This window comes from Silurus aristotelis (genome assembly GCF_946808225.1).
Source record: "Silurus aristotelis genome assembly, chromosome: 23".
Lineage (NCBI taxonomy): Eukaryota > Metazoa > Chordata > Actinopteri > Siluriformes > Siluridae > Silurus > Silurus aristotelis.
Window position 1 is genome coordinate 15,639,060 of NC_139596.1, and position 15,126 is coordinate 15,654,185.

Consider the following 15,126-nt stretch of genomic DNA (forward strand, 5'->3'; position numbering starts at 1 on the left):
TCTTTCTACTCCTGCCCGAAATTGCCCTCATGGAATGCCTGTCGACACACATTGTACAGGGGAATATTGTTATTGTCAGACTCACCCCTTGGTCCCGTGTCCCGTGCTTCCTCCTCGTGAGACATTAGTGCCGGATTGGCCTGTTTCTACCAACGGCATGGATGTTTCCAGCCTCTTCTTTCTTGTGGTCTCCTGGGTGATGGTTTGTTGGGTAGGGAACCCCTGCCAGTCCCTGCCTATGAGTAGGGGCACAGGTATTAGTAAATTAAAAGGTTCAGTAGTGTGATGGTGGATGGAAAAAAGCTGACCCTGAGCCTGCTGGTTCTGGTGTGTATGTTCCTGTACCTCCTTTTTGATGGAAGGGATGTGAGGAGTCCTTGAAGATGTTATGAGCTCTGTGCAGACATCTGCTGTAGTGAAGGTGCTCAATGGCAGGTAATTGGGTGCCGGTAATGCATTGGGCGGTTTTGACCACCTTTTGCAGTGTTTTACGTTCACACACAGTGGAGTTAGTCAGGATGCTCTCGAGATGCAGCCTCTTTATCTCTTTACCTCTTTAAACTCTTTATCTCTGTAAAGCTGCTTTGAGACAAAATCCATTGTTATAACTGCGATACAAATAAAACCCAATTGAAATTTATTAAAGTGAATTGACCTTGTGAAGAAAGAATTTCACTGTATATTTATATGACATAAAAAGGCTTCTCTCTTCTCATATACAGCATGCATACTAGACTTGTATTTATGTGCAGAAATATTAGTAATTTCTTCTACAATAGGTGAGGAATACTAAGACTGTTATAGGATCGATATGGTCATATATATATTGGTGAACACCGATTGGAGTCACTGAGGAGTGGATTATTGTTGTACATGCGTATTTGTCTGTATATTTTCCAAACTTTAAAAAAGATTTAGTCAACATAACAAACATATATTTTGCATTTAAAATCACAATTCATTGAGTTGTTCACAGTTGTATTTTATTTGAATAGATTTTTAGTTTCATACATTTTCCTTTTACTATCAGGTGGACTATTGTACATTTAGATGAACTTCAGCTTTAATTTAATAGAACTTTACTGTAATAACTATAATATTTATAATATTATAGAACATATATAATATTTATGTAATGTTTTAACCTATGTTTTTTTTGTTTTTTTTTACCAAAAATTATTTGTTATCCAACATTAATTAGCGGACCCCCTGCAGTACCGCGGATCCGCAGTTGAAGGTCCATGATTTAGATTTTTGAAACTTGTGGGGTAGTGGTTAAGTGCTGGGAAATGTTGGGGTCCCAAATTTGATCATAATTGCATTTCTTTTACTTTGGATGAAAAGTGCTAAGACTTGCTAAAGCTTCTTTAACGTAAGGTAAGGTTTGAAGAAGCAAGGTGGCATGGTCAAGCACTGGCATCTAACCCTTACCACTTACCCCCCTTGGCTCCGCCCTCAAACCACAAACTAGAGCTTGACCACACACCCCTCGCTTCTACAAACCTTACATTTGCAACATTTGGCAGATACGCCTTACGCCTTGGCAGATTGGTGTGGCTGGGATTTGAACTCATGACCTTTGGAACCAAAGTCCAAAGCCTTAACCATTAAGCTAGCCCATTAAAGAAGCTTTAAAAACTCTCAGCCCTTTCAATCCAAAAGCAAATCAATTCAATCAAATCTGGATTTATTTGCTTAACATACAGTAGATATTCGAGAGAGATCAGTATTTTGAATTAGATGGGGAAAAAATAATAATTACAGAGCCACACATGAAAATCAATTCTAGCAATTAACTGTCGTTTACTCTCACATCATCTTCCAACAGCCGACTCATCCGTTAAACACTGCATGCTTATTATCTCCAAGATAAATGCGTTATATCACCCCTTATTGTGACGTACACGTATGTCAAAGTTTAAATCTCATCTGACGGATTTGTCGTCATGGAGATGAATCATGCTGCGAGCTTCTCTCAGTGACCTCATTTTACCCATCACCTGCCTTCAAGCCCTTCCAAGCCTTATGTTGTCTTATTATTATTTTTTTTACTTTCTGTGCTAAACAAGGCCACATGCCTCAGAGGGTCTTCTGCTTATGACAGTGTTGAGTTTCCCTTGAGTGCACCAAGGCATGAAAGCTAACGATTATTCTTTAATTGTGTGTGTGTGTGTGTGTGTGTGTGTGTGTGTGTGTGTATATAGATCTAAAATATATGGCATTTAAGAAATATAAAAACATTTAATACCCAAACTGTATTCATAAGAGATCACAAACTATATAATAGATACATATGGTACTATAAACTGTCAGTTGTATATTTTGGACTTTTATTCCTCTTTTATCCAGAGTCACTTTATAAATTCTCTTATTTTATTTGGAGCCTTGGTCTTTTAATCCTAAATCCATTCTACCACTTTGACTTTTTTCCCCTTTTCCTTTGTTTTTTATGGAGACCTGTATGTTTGTGTGTATATATATATATATATATATATATATATATATATATATATATATATATATAGCTTTTTTTTTCTTAAAATACCACAATAAGACAAAAAGGTTTTTGTCATATTGCCCACCTACGTTGGCATTTACTGCATTTGACAGAATCCCTTATTCAGAGTTACTCACAAAAGTCTCTAGAAATGAACACCTCGTGATAGTGATTTTATTAGGTGACAAACTGAGAATACTTTTAAAAAAATAGGTCAAAAACTCTCTTGGTGGAGAATATAGGAAGAAAAGCAATTTTTTTTTAAATTAGTAGAGAAGTGCGAAATTGCTATAAATAGTGGAGAAGTGCTAATTAAAAGTTATATTATAAATTATATAAACACATATGTAACATTACATTTCATTTATAGGACAGTTTTCATTTAAAAAATACAAGTGCTCTTATGAACCCCTTTATGAAATCATACACACAATAATAAATGAATTTCTATAAAATAAAAAAGAAAGCAGACATTTTCTAACTTTAATGAAGAATAGCAGTGTGTCACAAATATTTGAGTTTTTCCTTATCGATCCATTTCCTGTTACTCATTATCCGGTCTTGTGGGTTTAAATGAGCTGGAGAAACTTCATGCGTGTAGAGCTGTCGTCAGTGGTCTTGTGGTTCTAATAAACATGCTCGTTACACTAAAATCACTGGAGAAGGTTGTGGAGAAGGTTATCTTAGGCTGTTCGGTTTCATAACAGTATTCAATAGTGTCTCTCTGGTGTCTTTTTGAAAGTTCCTTTGTGTCTTGTGCTAACATGAGGACATGTTCTTGGCTCACTCTCAGACGTGTGAAGTGCAGTTGCCAGGCAATAAGGCAGGAATTTACCTCTCTCCTGATTAATTTGTAGAAACGTGTGTAAGAACATGTGTTTTCTACGCCAAGCTCAGTTTGTCTTTATTAGCAACAGATAATAGGCTACTCTATGGTAAGAGAAGTTATTAACCACTGTCTCCTTGCAAAGAGGTCCGGCACAATTGCGCTGTTCTTGCTGTTTCATCAGCCAGTTCATGTTTCTCAGTGTGGTCCAGGCAGAAATATGAAAAGAAAAATCGGTTGTATCAGTTAGCCATTTTCTGTTTGCTAGGTACATAGCATTTTAGCCATTAGAGTTCGATATTTTAATGTAAAAATTAACCTTAACATTCTTAATTTGGATGCTGGTTCCCTGGTGGTCTAGTGGTTAGGCTGTGGTGCTCTCACCGCTGCGGCCTGGGTTCGATCCCCAGTCAGGGAACCGACCCCAGCCATTAGGGCTGCATAAGCCTTAGTGCCGGTGCCAAGCCCGGATAAATTGTGAGGGTTGCGTTAGGAAGGGCATCCAGAGTAAAAACATGTGTCAAATCAAACATGCGGATGGTCCGCTGACGCGACCCCTAATGGGAGAAGCTGAAAGAAAGTTTTATTCTTAATTTGGATGCTAAAATGTTTTTTTTTTTTTCAATCTGTAGAGTTTATTTTGTTCATGACATGCCTTGATAATAAAACACATCCTACAATCACTCCCTCTATAAATCAACATGAGTCATTACAGATTATAGATTGCAGATTTTAGCCTTGGATTATTATCTTTTAGGATTTTATGAGTGTGCACCTGGTTTGAGTTTCTAATGGGGTGTCCATAAACTTTTGACATAGTTTACTAGCTAGCTATGGTAACTCTTGCATTCCTTTCTTAACCATGTCAATCCAGGAACACTCATAACCGATAAAAATGAAGTAAAGCAATAATCCAACTTCATATTACAAATGACACTCAAAGAAATGGTTCCTAATAACAACAGTAAACTAAAATTTAAGTACAGTACAGTAAGTACAGTACAAGAGAATCACCAGACATACCAACATATACTTCCATTCAGAAAAAGATACAATGCCAGTAGACAGCAGAACAATAAAGAAGCTGGGTGCTGAAGGTATTTCCATATTTGTGTAGCAATGCTTTAAACAAAGTTGGATGAAAGAGGGTTCAAGCGTCAGAAGATGGGTAGGTGTTCCACCAGTGTGGAGTTAAAAGGCTTCATTTTAAATTAATTATTAAAAATAGAGCCGGTATTAACGTCTGCTTGATGAGGCATTTTGAATAAAAAGCCTGAGGCGCATTCTTTTTTTTTCTGCGATAAACCTAATGCACAAATTGACGCATAATCCATTAATTAATTATTGTCCTTTAAAACATTTAAGAAAGTCTTTATGAGTAAAGGTATAAACATTCACCATGTAACTCAACTAAATCCTTTGTGGTCTTTCAGCATGACCTTTTCTACAAAGGAGAAGTGGGACAGTGTGGAGGTGGAGGTGGAATTTGGGGCTGGGGTTGGACAGGGTCAGGCGAGGCCACGCTGTTGCCTAGTTTTATTTCTGTTACTGTGACAGGGTGAATCAGGTCAAAGTAGGAGAACTACAAAGTATAAGAACAAAATAAGCAAGAGTTTTCATCACAGCATGGGATCTTCTAGCATAGACCATCTTCTGGATCTTCTGAATGAGCTGGTACTGTAGAAACGATGACGTATTTAAGGATTCTATGAACATTAAAATGATCTCATAGCTGGAACTATTGATTCACATTTTCCCATGGAAACAGTTTCAGAAGGTCACTCAAGATTCATATGGACTTGGTCACAGAGTTCATCTCCCCCCAAAGGAAGCCCAAGCCAAGACAAGCCAAGTCTGGGGACTCTGTTCAGTGGAATGAACCTCATAGCTTTAGCACATTTACTGTAACAGAAGCATCCACTTGAAATGCATTCTTTCATTTCTAGAGAAGCAACTCCTTCAAGGCTATCCTGGAGAGCCAGTCTTCTGACCCCAGTTACAAAGAGTAAGCCCAGCAACTCTGCACCCTATACTTATATTTTTCTTATAGTTTTCCTCCAAACTTATACTTTCGATCACAATCCAAGTAACGCCTCTGCCACAGGCAAGGGTTTTAGCACTCACTTAAAGGAAGGATCTCACTCTGTGGGAAGTGTTACCTCAGTGGTTAAGGCTCTGGGTTACTGACTGGAAGGTTGGGGGATTTAGTCCCTGTATTGCCAAGCTGCCACTATTGCGGCACTCTCTTAACCCCCTGTGCTCTGGGGTGCAGTATCATGGCTGACCCTATGCCCTGGCCCCAGCTTCCTAACATTGCTGGGATATACGAAAAAAAAGAATTTCACTGTGCTGTAAAGTACATGTATAAACAAGTATAAAGCACCTTTCTTTCTGTTTCCCTAGCTCCTTTCTTCTTAATTTTGTCCAACTAATTTCTACTGTTTGTCTTCTATGAGCTGGGAAAAAGCTTATGGCCAAAACGTGCTTCTTCTGAGACGTGTATAGCCAAGCAGGCCTTTGTGAACTGCTCATGCTCCATCATATATATATACAGTTGGGGAGCATATTCAGGAAAGCCCTATCTCACCTTTTCTGCATACATGAACATAAACCCATGATTGCCACATTTTCTCTCTTGATCTGCTGGTTCTGTGTGTCTGTGTCATCATCGAGATTTAGTGTCGTGACCTCCCAGTTATAGGGCGGAACTAATAAAGGTCCAGATTTGAACATAATTGAAAGAGATTATATGTCCCAATACTGTGCATAAGTGGTTGCAGCTTGATATCCTGTCTCTAAAAACTCCAAACATTTCTTGCAGTGAACCACACCCACCTCATAGTTGTGCTTCACTGCAAGAAATGTTTGGAATTTTCAATTGCTGACGCAGTACACAATGACATGAGACAACGTTCCTCCAGAACCCTGATGCTACATAAAACAACATAGAGCAACATCACACAACATAAAGTTACAAAACAGAACACACAGTTAAGGACTAAAGTAAGTGTCCTCACCGCATAAAGTGCATCGAGTGCAACTGAGTGCAAACTGTGCAGACAAAAAACGGTGCAGACAGACAACACAAGACAGTGTGAGACAGAGAGACACAAACAGTGTGCAAAAACGGCATGTAAACAGTTATGGTATAGTTAATATATAATTAGGTGGTGCTGAAGGCATGAATGTGTATGAATTGAAATGAGTATTGTGTGTGTGTTTTGGTTCAGGTTTGTAGCAGTTGGGTGAGTGTGTATGTGTGTGTGTGTGTGTGTGTGTGTGTTTGTATATGAGTTTAGTTCTGTGTGTTGAGGAACCTGAGGGCTTGAAAAAACTGTTGCACAGTCTGGATGTGAGGCCAGAGCTCTGTGTAAACAGAGCTAATCTCAAAACCTTTTGATATCGCCTTATATATATATATATATATATATATATATATATATATATATATATATATATATATATATATATATATATATATGTATGTGTATGTGTGTGTGCTTGTGCTTTCCAAGCTAACTCATCTCATTGCAATCAAGTCAGGTGTGTTTATAACTCTGTAGGGTTGATGGAGTTCGTCGTGCCACTGAACAGCACTTGTTAGCACGTCTATCTTTTAATTTATCTGAACAAAATTTTTCGGATGAATTCTGATTTGCCCTGGCATGTCAAGCAGCGGGGTGGTATCTCCCATTATAATTAAAAGACTTGTTTGTAACTCTTGCATGGTGCCGTGTCAACATGTGACAAGGGCCCTCCAGCTTGCCTCGCTGTCCCTGTAGGGGTGCTAATGTGGCATGTCCCATACTCCCACATTCCCACAATCCTCTAAGAGTCACTTTGAGTGCTTGCGTGCCACTTACTTAGAGGACACCGGGAGGAGAGGATGAAGAGCTTTCCAGCATCCTCTCAGCTGCTCAAACGCTTTAGGAGTTATTTAACGTATCAACTCATCTAATCAAATCGAATCGATTTCCTGTTTATTCCTCTGTCCTACTAAATACTGCGATTTGCATCACACATTTGTGTTGATCCTATAAATGTGTGTATTGTGTAAGGAATAATATGAAGACTAAAATCTGACGTTTTCTAGCCTCGTTTTTTTTTTTCCCGCTCCGATTAGATTTGAATTGTCTGTTTTTCTCCAAGCTCGACACCAAACATGATTGTAAATGATTTGTTCATACCTTTTCTTCGTCACTCTTTTTTGTTCCTTGAGCAAAAATCAGTTATGTCCAATATATTTTTGTGTAAACGTCCAGCTTTATAAAGGTCTGCTCTTCTCTTTTCTGCCTCTTGCGTGCACTGAGATTTAATTTTCGCTTTTTTTAGATAGTGTTCGTGAGAGGGAAAATAAAATCGAATCATACAATACAATACAATACGAGATCAAATCTTCTTTCTCGGCAGAAAGCCATGGCTCAACGGTCACAGAACGCTAACATACTACACGATTCTGAACTAAATTGTACCTGACATTTGTGTTATAAGATACACACACACACACACACACACACACACACACACACACACACACACACACACACACACACTCGTTGTCTATATTAGAGCTGCATGTATATTAGGCATGTAACCAATCATGAATACATTATTCTAATGTAATACATTTTAAATATAAAAAATGTAAATAGGAAATTCTTGGTTTTATCTACCAAATAGCTTCAGTTTGAGACTCAGTTTTGTGCCTCGGGACTGAGATCCCACAGGACGAAACAAAAAAGTGGGTTTTTCACACTTAAATGCGAAGCTTGAAAGACAAGTTTGCTGCCTGGTTGCCATGTTTTGGCAAAATTCCACACATCAAAACCACACATCACACACACAAAAAAAAAAAAAACCCGAAACGGAAAAAACGTCATAAAAATTCAAACCTAAAATTAGTTACAAAAATGTATGGGAGATTAAACTACTTAACAGTGGTGCGCACGCATTTCTGATTTATTTAGATTTAAATTTATGTGAATAATATAGTAATTTAATATAGTATGTTTGTTTGTATATAGTTTATATATTTTTTTTAATTGATTGATCTCTACCATCATTAAAAAAAAATTCTGTACATTATATTAAAAATTATCCAATTTGTGCTCCTTGTAGCATCTTTTTTGGATGAAGAACACACCCAGAACATAGAAAGTCAATCTGATAAAAATATTATTAAGTGGCTACTGCTTATTTAATCTTTTTTTTTTATTTTTTATTAATCAATAGTTCTTCACAATTGCAAGCTGCAGAAACAAGTGTTTAAAGCTGTTATAGAAAATATACATTTAAACTAGCTTTACTCTGGCACTATAAAAAATACACTGCATGGACATATGTTTGTGGGCTCTTGAGCCTTAAATTATATGTGTGAACACCTGTTTTGAATTTTAGTCCCCGTTTGATGTTATAATAACCTCCACTCTTTTGGGAAGATGTTCCACTAGATGTTGTGCCTGCAGAGATTTGTGTTCATCAGAACCTGACTTTACTAAAGCCCTTGTAACTGGATAAAGACAAATCTCTACATGCACAACATCTAGTGGAACATCATGTTAATCCACTAGGTTATCATGAACCAATTTTGGAGCTCTATAGCAGATCTTTCACTCTAACCCATGTAAAGCATATCTTCATGGAGCTGGCTTTGTGCACAGGGGCATCATCAAGTTGGAACAGAGAAGAAAATTGTGTACAACACAATTGTGTGCCTCCAAATGTGTGGTAACTATTTGGGGAAGAACCACATTTGCCAAAAAAAAAAAAAATCCCAATATTATTTGTCCAAATAGCGTAAATGCCGTCTGGACGTCTGCCGTCTGGACGTCTGCTGTCTGCACCTGCACGGCATGGTAAACTAAAAACAATAAAACGTCTACTCTTTGTTTAGTCAGATTCCAAAAAGTCTGCTCGTAGTTTGTTTGAAATCCAAACGTTTTGTCTGCAATGCAAGTGGTCCTGAAACATCATTACTAAAACAACTTGTAGAAAAAATGTAGTATTACAACATTGTTTATCGTATTATTTTCTGATGTGTCTCAGAAGAAGCATCGATGCTTAGTTTTTTTGGCAAAAAAATTTAAAAGATTTTTAACACAATAAAAGGCCACCAACATGCGAGCTTTTAATGTGCCTGCTACCTGCTGACATTTTTTTTTACTTCATTAAGGCTTTAATAGGAGCATAAAAAGCTTTTCTGAGAGTGCGAGAGAAAGAGAGAGAGAGAGAGAGAGAGAGAGAGAGAGAGGAAAACAAAAGGTATCTCACAAATAAAGTTCCCGAGTGGTACAGAGCGTGTTGAGAGAGATAAAGACGCACATTAGCACTGGATTATCATATTACCAAACAGAGGTTCGGATGTATACAAGTACACATCAAAAGCTGTCTGTTAAAATGCCATGAGTTAATAGACTTTAAATGGGGGTTCAAAGGCCAACAGGTCTCATCCGGTTGATTTGCGTGATAGCCGGAAATTATGATTACAGTTTTTAACTAACTCTCGCTTGACACGTTTTGAAGGCTCAGACGTTCATCTCCCCGAGGTCAACAAGTGTCACCCTAATGAATATGTATTTGTTATTCTGTTTTTTTCTTTCCCGCACAAAGAACAACTGGAGGACGACAAATTGCACAGTAATGGAGGTGAAGCACTGTCACATTTTGACTTCTCCTTCCATGAAAAAGTCTGCGTGCATTTCCACCGTCTTCGTTGCATAATAAAAGTCTGCTGTCACACTGTCGTCATTGCCATCACTCTCCGACACGGTGGAGTACACTGCCTTTCCACACACATTGCTTTTTCCATTTCCCTCTCAACGCTGTCTCTGTTCTGTCGTGATAGATGCTGTCTGACTTCTTCTCAATGTCCATCCACCATGTGACTCATGGTATCAGACCCGCCGTACTTCTCTTCTCTTCTCTTCTCTTCTCTTCTCTTCTCTTCTCTTCTCTTCTCTTCTCTTCTCATTTTCTTCTCTTTTATGTCTTCTCTTTTATGTCTCCTCTTCTCTTTTATCTCTTCTCTTCTCTTCTCTTCTCTTCTCTTCTCTTCTCTATTGACTGCTTGTCTGTTTGTTTCTCTTTAAGTGTATTCTGTAAAATTACATTTTATTTGTCAGTTTTTTGTAAAAGTCTTAACACCACTCTGTCTGTGATGTAATTTGTGTAGGATTTGGCAGCGCTCAGCCTAATCAGGACTGGTCCATCCAGTGGCCAATGTCCGAGTCGGGTAAAGAGAACACCCCAGCCGGTACCCCAGACCCCGGGCAGTGGGTGCGACTGCAGCTGTCACAGAGCCCAAAGCCTCAGTCACGCTACACCCATGCTCTGTGTCATAGCCCTCAGGCCTTGGCTCCTCCAGCCTTCTACCCTCAGCCCGAGCGGCTGTGTGTGGACGTCTACCAGGGCCTGACCCCTCTTGGCATGCTGGACGTAGGGCACCGCTCTCTACCCCCATCTCCCAGGCAGAGGCACTTTCCTCACACTCCCCCACGCACTCCACTGGTGGTTAACACCATGACACCGCCTGGGACGCCACCACTGCGCCGTCGCAACAAGGTGAAGGCCCCGGGCACGCCACCACCTGCCAACCGCAAACTCATCCACCTGCTGCCTGGGTTCAGCGCTCTGCACCGCAGCAAATCTCACGAGTTTCAGCTGGGGAACCGCATCGATGATGCACACACACCGCGGTGAGTACCACAGCCATTACTTAATCTTCTATATACAGCTAAAGGTAAGAGTGGTAAGAACTGGGAGAAGGAGACTGCCTGTCTCTCTTTGACCCTGTCTGTCTTTCTTTGATCTCACTGTCTCTCTCTTTCTGCACTCTGATAATTTTCTCTTTCTCTGTCTTCGACTTTTCGCTCCCCCTCTCTCGCTCTGTCACCCTTTGCCAGTCATTTTCTGATCTTACAGTGTCTCCCTCTGTCTGTGTTTATCTGCCTGATGTTCTTTCATTCTCTGTTTTTCACCCTCTGATCTCAATCTTTTTCTCTTTCTTTCTCTCTCTCTCTCTCTCTCTCTCTCTCTCTCTCTCTCTCTCTCTCTCTCTCTCTCTCTCTCTCTCTCTTACACTTTTTGCCAGTTTTTCTCTGATCTCACCCTGTCTCTCTCTGTGTCTTTCTAATCTCTGTCTGTTCTGTTTCTCTCTTCATCTGTTTTTCTCTCTCTGCTTCTCCCTTCTCTCTCAGCACTTACAATTTTCTCTCTCTTTCGCTGTCTGGTCCCTCTGCTCTTTCTTTTTCTCTGTTTTTGTTTTTGCTTACTGTAACTCTCTTTTTTCTGCTTCTTTCAATCAATTCTTTCAATCTTTCAATTCTTGTCAATCTTTGCCAGTCTTTCTCTAATCTTACCGCATCTTCTTGTCTGTCTCTCTCTCTCTCTCTCTCTATCAGTTCTGTCCCTCTCTTCATTTGTCTGATCTTTCTGCTTTTTTTTTTCCTTTTTCATTTTGCTCTCTGATCTCTTAAACTTTTCTGTTTCTCTTTTCTATCTCTCTCTCTCTCTGTTTCTCTCTCTCTCTCTCTCTCTCTCTCTCTCTTTCTCTCTCTCTCTCTCTCTCTCTCTTGCATATGAGGGGGAAGGGTGAAGGGTGTAGAGCGCGAGAGCGGTCAGCTTGTTGACATTTTTTTTTTTATTTATTTTTCCTTAAAACATCTAAGAAAAATTGTGTGTGTGTGTGTGTGTGTGTGTGTGTGTGTGTGTGTGTGTGTGTGTGTGTGTGTGTGTGTGTAAAACATGGCGTCTCTGAGCACGAGGCTGTGTGAGACTTTGACTCGCCGGCATGGTGTGTTGGTGCTGTGCGGGTTGAAATGTGGTGGGGCTTTAGAACATTGTCTCTGCCTCCCGGATCAACAGTGCTATTTGCTATACGTATTGTTGTTAATAGTGAGGGTATACTGTTTTTTCCAATCAGTTCTCTTGCAGTCCTTCATGTTGTCCATGTTGTCCCTACCTTTATTAGTGATGAGGCAAATATTAAAGAGCTTTAATAAGAGCCCGGCTGTAAGTGGTGGGGGGTCAGGGCCAGCAAAGCCTTCTCTACTGGCCTAAACACTATCAGAATCACTGACCTACATTTACAACCTAAATTCAAATATTTGTTCCATGAAATTTTATGAATTTATTCCCAACAGTTTATTCTCTTTATTTCGTAGCATTTCTCTCAGCTGCACTGCTTCCAGTACGAGAATTTTAATGTTAGATTTTTTTTATAATCAGATTATTAATTTCAGCCTTTATGTGCTGTCATGTCAATCTAATCTGCCCAGAGCCTTTAAAGTCAGTACTGCTGGCCTTTTTATTGTAGTCTCTATTAGCAACAGATCTGTTTCTTTAACCAATCAGATTTCAAATTCGCCTCACAGAATAGCGTCAGCATTTTTTCATCCTCTGATTGGTTGGTCAGAGGGAAACTGTTACATCCAAATATGAGAGTACTGAGGACATAAATTTGCCTCATGTCCTCAGTACTATCATATTTGCCTCAGGTGCTTAGTAGTATTTGTCTCATGTCCTCAATAGTGTACTACACTACTGAGGACATTAGGCAAAACTACTGAGGACATGAGACAAATACTACTGAGGACATGAGGCAAACACTTACACTACTGTTTGAGAAATCCTGTTTCTCTTTTTTCTCTTTATTATATAACTACTGAACCATGGGCGTAAATTTTATTTAACATAAATTTCTCATGAGCAATTTTTGAAGGGGGACACAAATATTACAGTCAAATTGTACTTACAGTATAAAGACACAGTGTCCCCACAGTGACAAACTTTGTTTCTATCATTATTATTGTAGCACGGAGACTGCGTCAATTACAATAGTAATTTAAAGTGCTTTACGTAAATAAAGTAAAACTATCATAAAAAATTATCACAACAATAGAAACAAGGAATTAAAAAAATGTTTAACATTTTATTTACAAATTAATTAAGACACTTAAGAACAGAATAGAAATTGATTATACAAAAAAATACAGTGGGGTCAGTTCGGATGTAGCACAGTGCTCATTTAGTAAATGCACAGATAAACAATATGCTAATTGTGTGTTAATGTTAAATTAACATTATGCCAAGTCGTCCCAAATAAAACACTGCATGGGAAACGGCTTTGGTGTGTTAGTGTCAGTGCACTATGCTACAAGCTATTGTAAACAAGCTAACGTTCACTAGATAAGTCATATTTTAATCTCTAATAGAGCAATTCATGGAAAATTGCATCCGAAATCAGCATTTTTGCCGCAACTTATTTATGAATGAGTAACTACATTAAAGAGAATCGCTTTATTTAAAGTGAATAAAATCCCCTAGTTAATGGAGTTGAACATTAACTATTTAGAAAGGGGAGGGGGGAACTTAACTGTTTTTAAATGCAGTTTTTGCGTTTTTTTTTCCTACTTACAAAATTATTTTAGGTATACATACATATGTTTTTCATATAATAGAGAATACATATAATGGAGAGTGCAATTTTTCTTTTAATACATTTTTTTTTTGGGGGGGGCTGGGGTCCCCTCCGGGATTTAGGCCATGTACTGAACACAAAAATTGTGTGTATACAGTATACATTCTGAACCATTCCTTTATACTATACAATGTGTGTTTATAAGCATTAAGGCCTGGGAAGCGGATCAAATGGCATTAGAACATTGATTACCGGTCTCATCTCTCTGTGATCCAGCCCAGAGCCTCTCACAGACCCCCTCTAATCACTGCAGATGAACAAATCCAATCAGGATCGAGCTCCTGTGTGACTCGATTGGGGACTCGCAGTGCTCGTTTTCGAGACGTTTCTGGTTGACCTATAGGCTTCTGGTAAACAAGCGCTGATTCATATGTTGCACTAAGCTTCAAGCAGAAGACGTCAGATGAAGCTTATATCCTGGATTAGAATGGATCCTGGAGGAAATGTAGGATGAAGCAGAGCTTTAAATTCCAAACCCAGTGCCAAGAATGTTTTTTAAAATATCACTAGTTATCAGGGAAAGTATACAGTTTTGACAAATATAAAGAAAACAAAGATCCATCAAATCAGGTTTTCATGTTTTTCTGTAAGAAAATAGAGAACGAGAACTCAATCACTGAAAAGTGTGTTTAAAGTTTGCAATTCATGCATCCTCACATGCCAGTGATGTAGACTGGCTGTAACAAACTACAGGTGAAGATCATTATTCTAGGAGTCTCCTTTTGTACATCATGGACAAATTTTTTTTTTTTTTATATTCTTTTTACCACATGTGGGGGGGTTAGAGTGGGATAGAGGTGGTTGAGGGTTGTTCATTATACCCCTAGGCCTCCAATGTTGTCTTACCTGATTTAATTCACCTCTTAATACCATCATTATAAAACCACATTTATAGAAACCAATATTATTATAGAGAAATGCAGTGTAACAGAGCTCTTTGTCACATCACATATAAGAATGAATGGCATAACTTAAGCAAAAAAATCCAATGAACCAAGTTTAACAAGTCTCCATTCACAGCAGCCACAGCTGCACTGCTCACATACATCATTTCTAGAAGAAGCATGGATATCAACTTCATACAATGACCCCGGGTTTTTACAGTTTTCCTGATGTCCCGATTTTACATTTTTTTCTGATTTCCGGATTCGAAATAAAGGCAAATTGTGTCAAATTCTACAGGAAAAAAAGGCAAAAATATAAATGGTAAATAAAACGCTTAACAACTGTTTGGAACTGTTTTGGCTGACCTTTCCTCACAATGTCCAGCTTTTCTTGAAATGTCCATCTTGTAAATGTCCTTGTAAGTGTATCTGTGACCATTAG

General features: G+C 38.6%; 1 protein-coding gene across 11 annotated transcripts in view; it reads left to right on the top strand.

Annotated features, from left to right (window-relative positions):
- ksr2 (kinase suppressor of ras 2) overlaps positions 1 to 15,126 on the top strand; it is a 116,560-nt gene that overhangs the window by 18,369 nt on the left and 83,065 nt on the right. For all 11 annotated transcript variants that reach the window (XM_083527313.1, XM_083527310.1, XM_083527315.1 and 8 more), the window contains exons 4-5: positions 9,933 to 9,968; positions 10,495 to 11,017. In XM_083527313.1, coding sequence (XP_083383439.1) covers positions 9,933 to 9,968; positions 10,495 to 11,017 — 559 coding nt within the window. The remainder of the gene's footprint in view (positions 1 to 9,932; positions 9,969 to 10,494; positions 11,018 to 15,126) is intronic.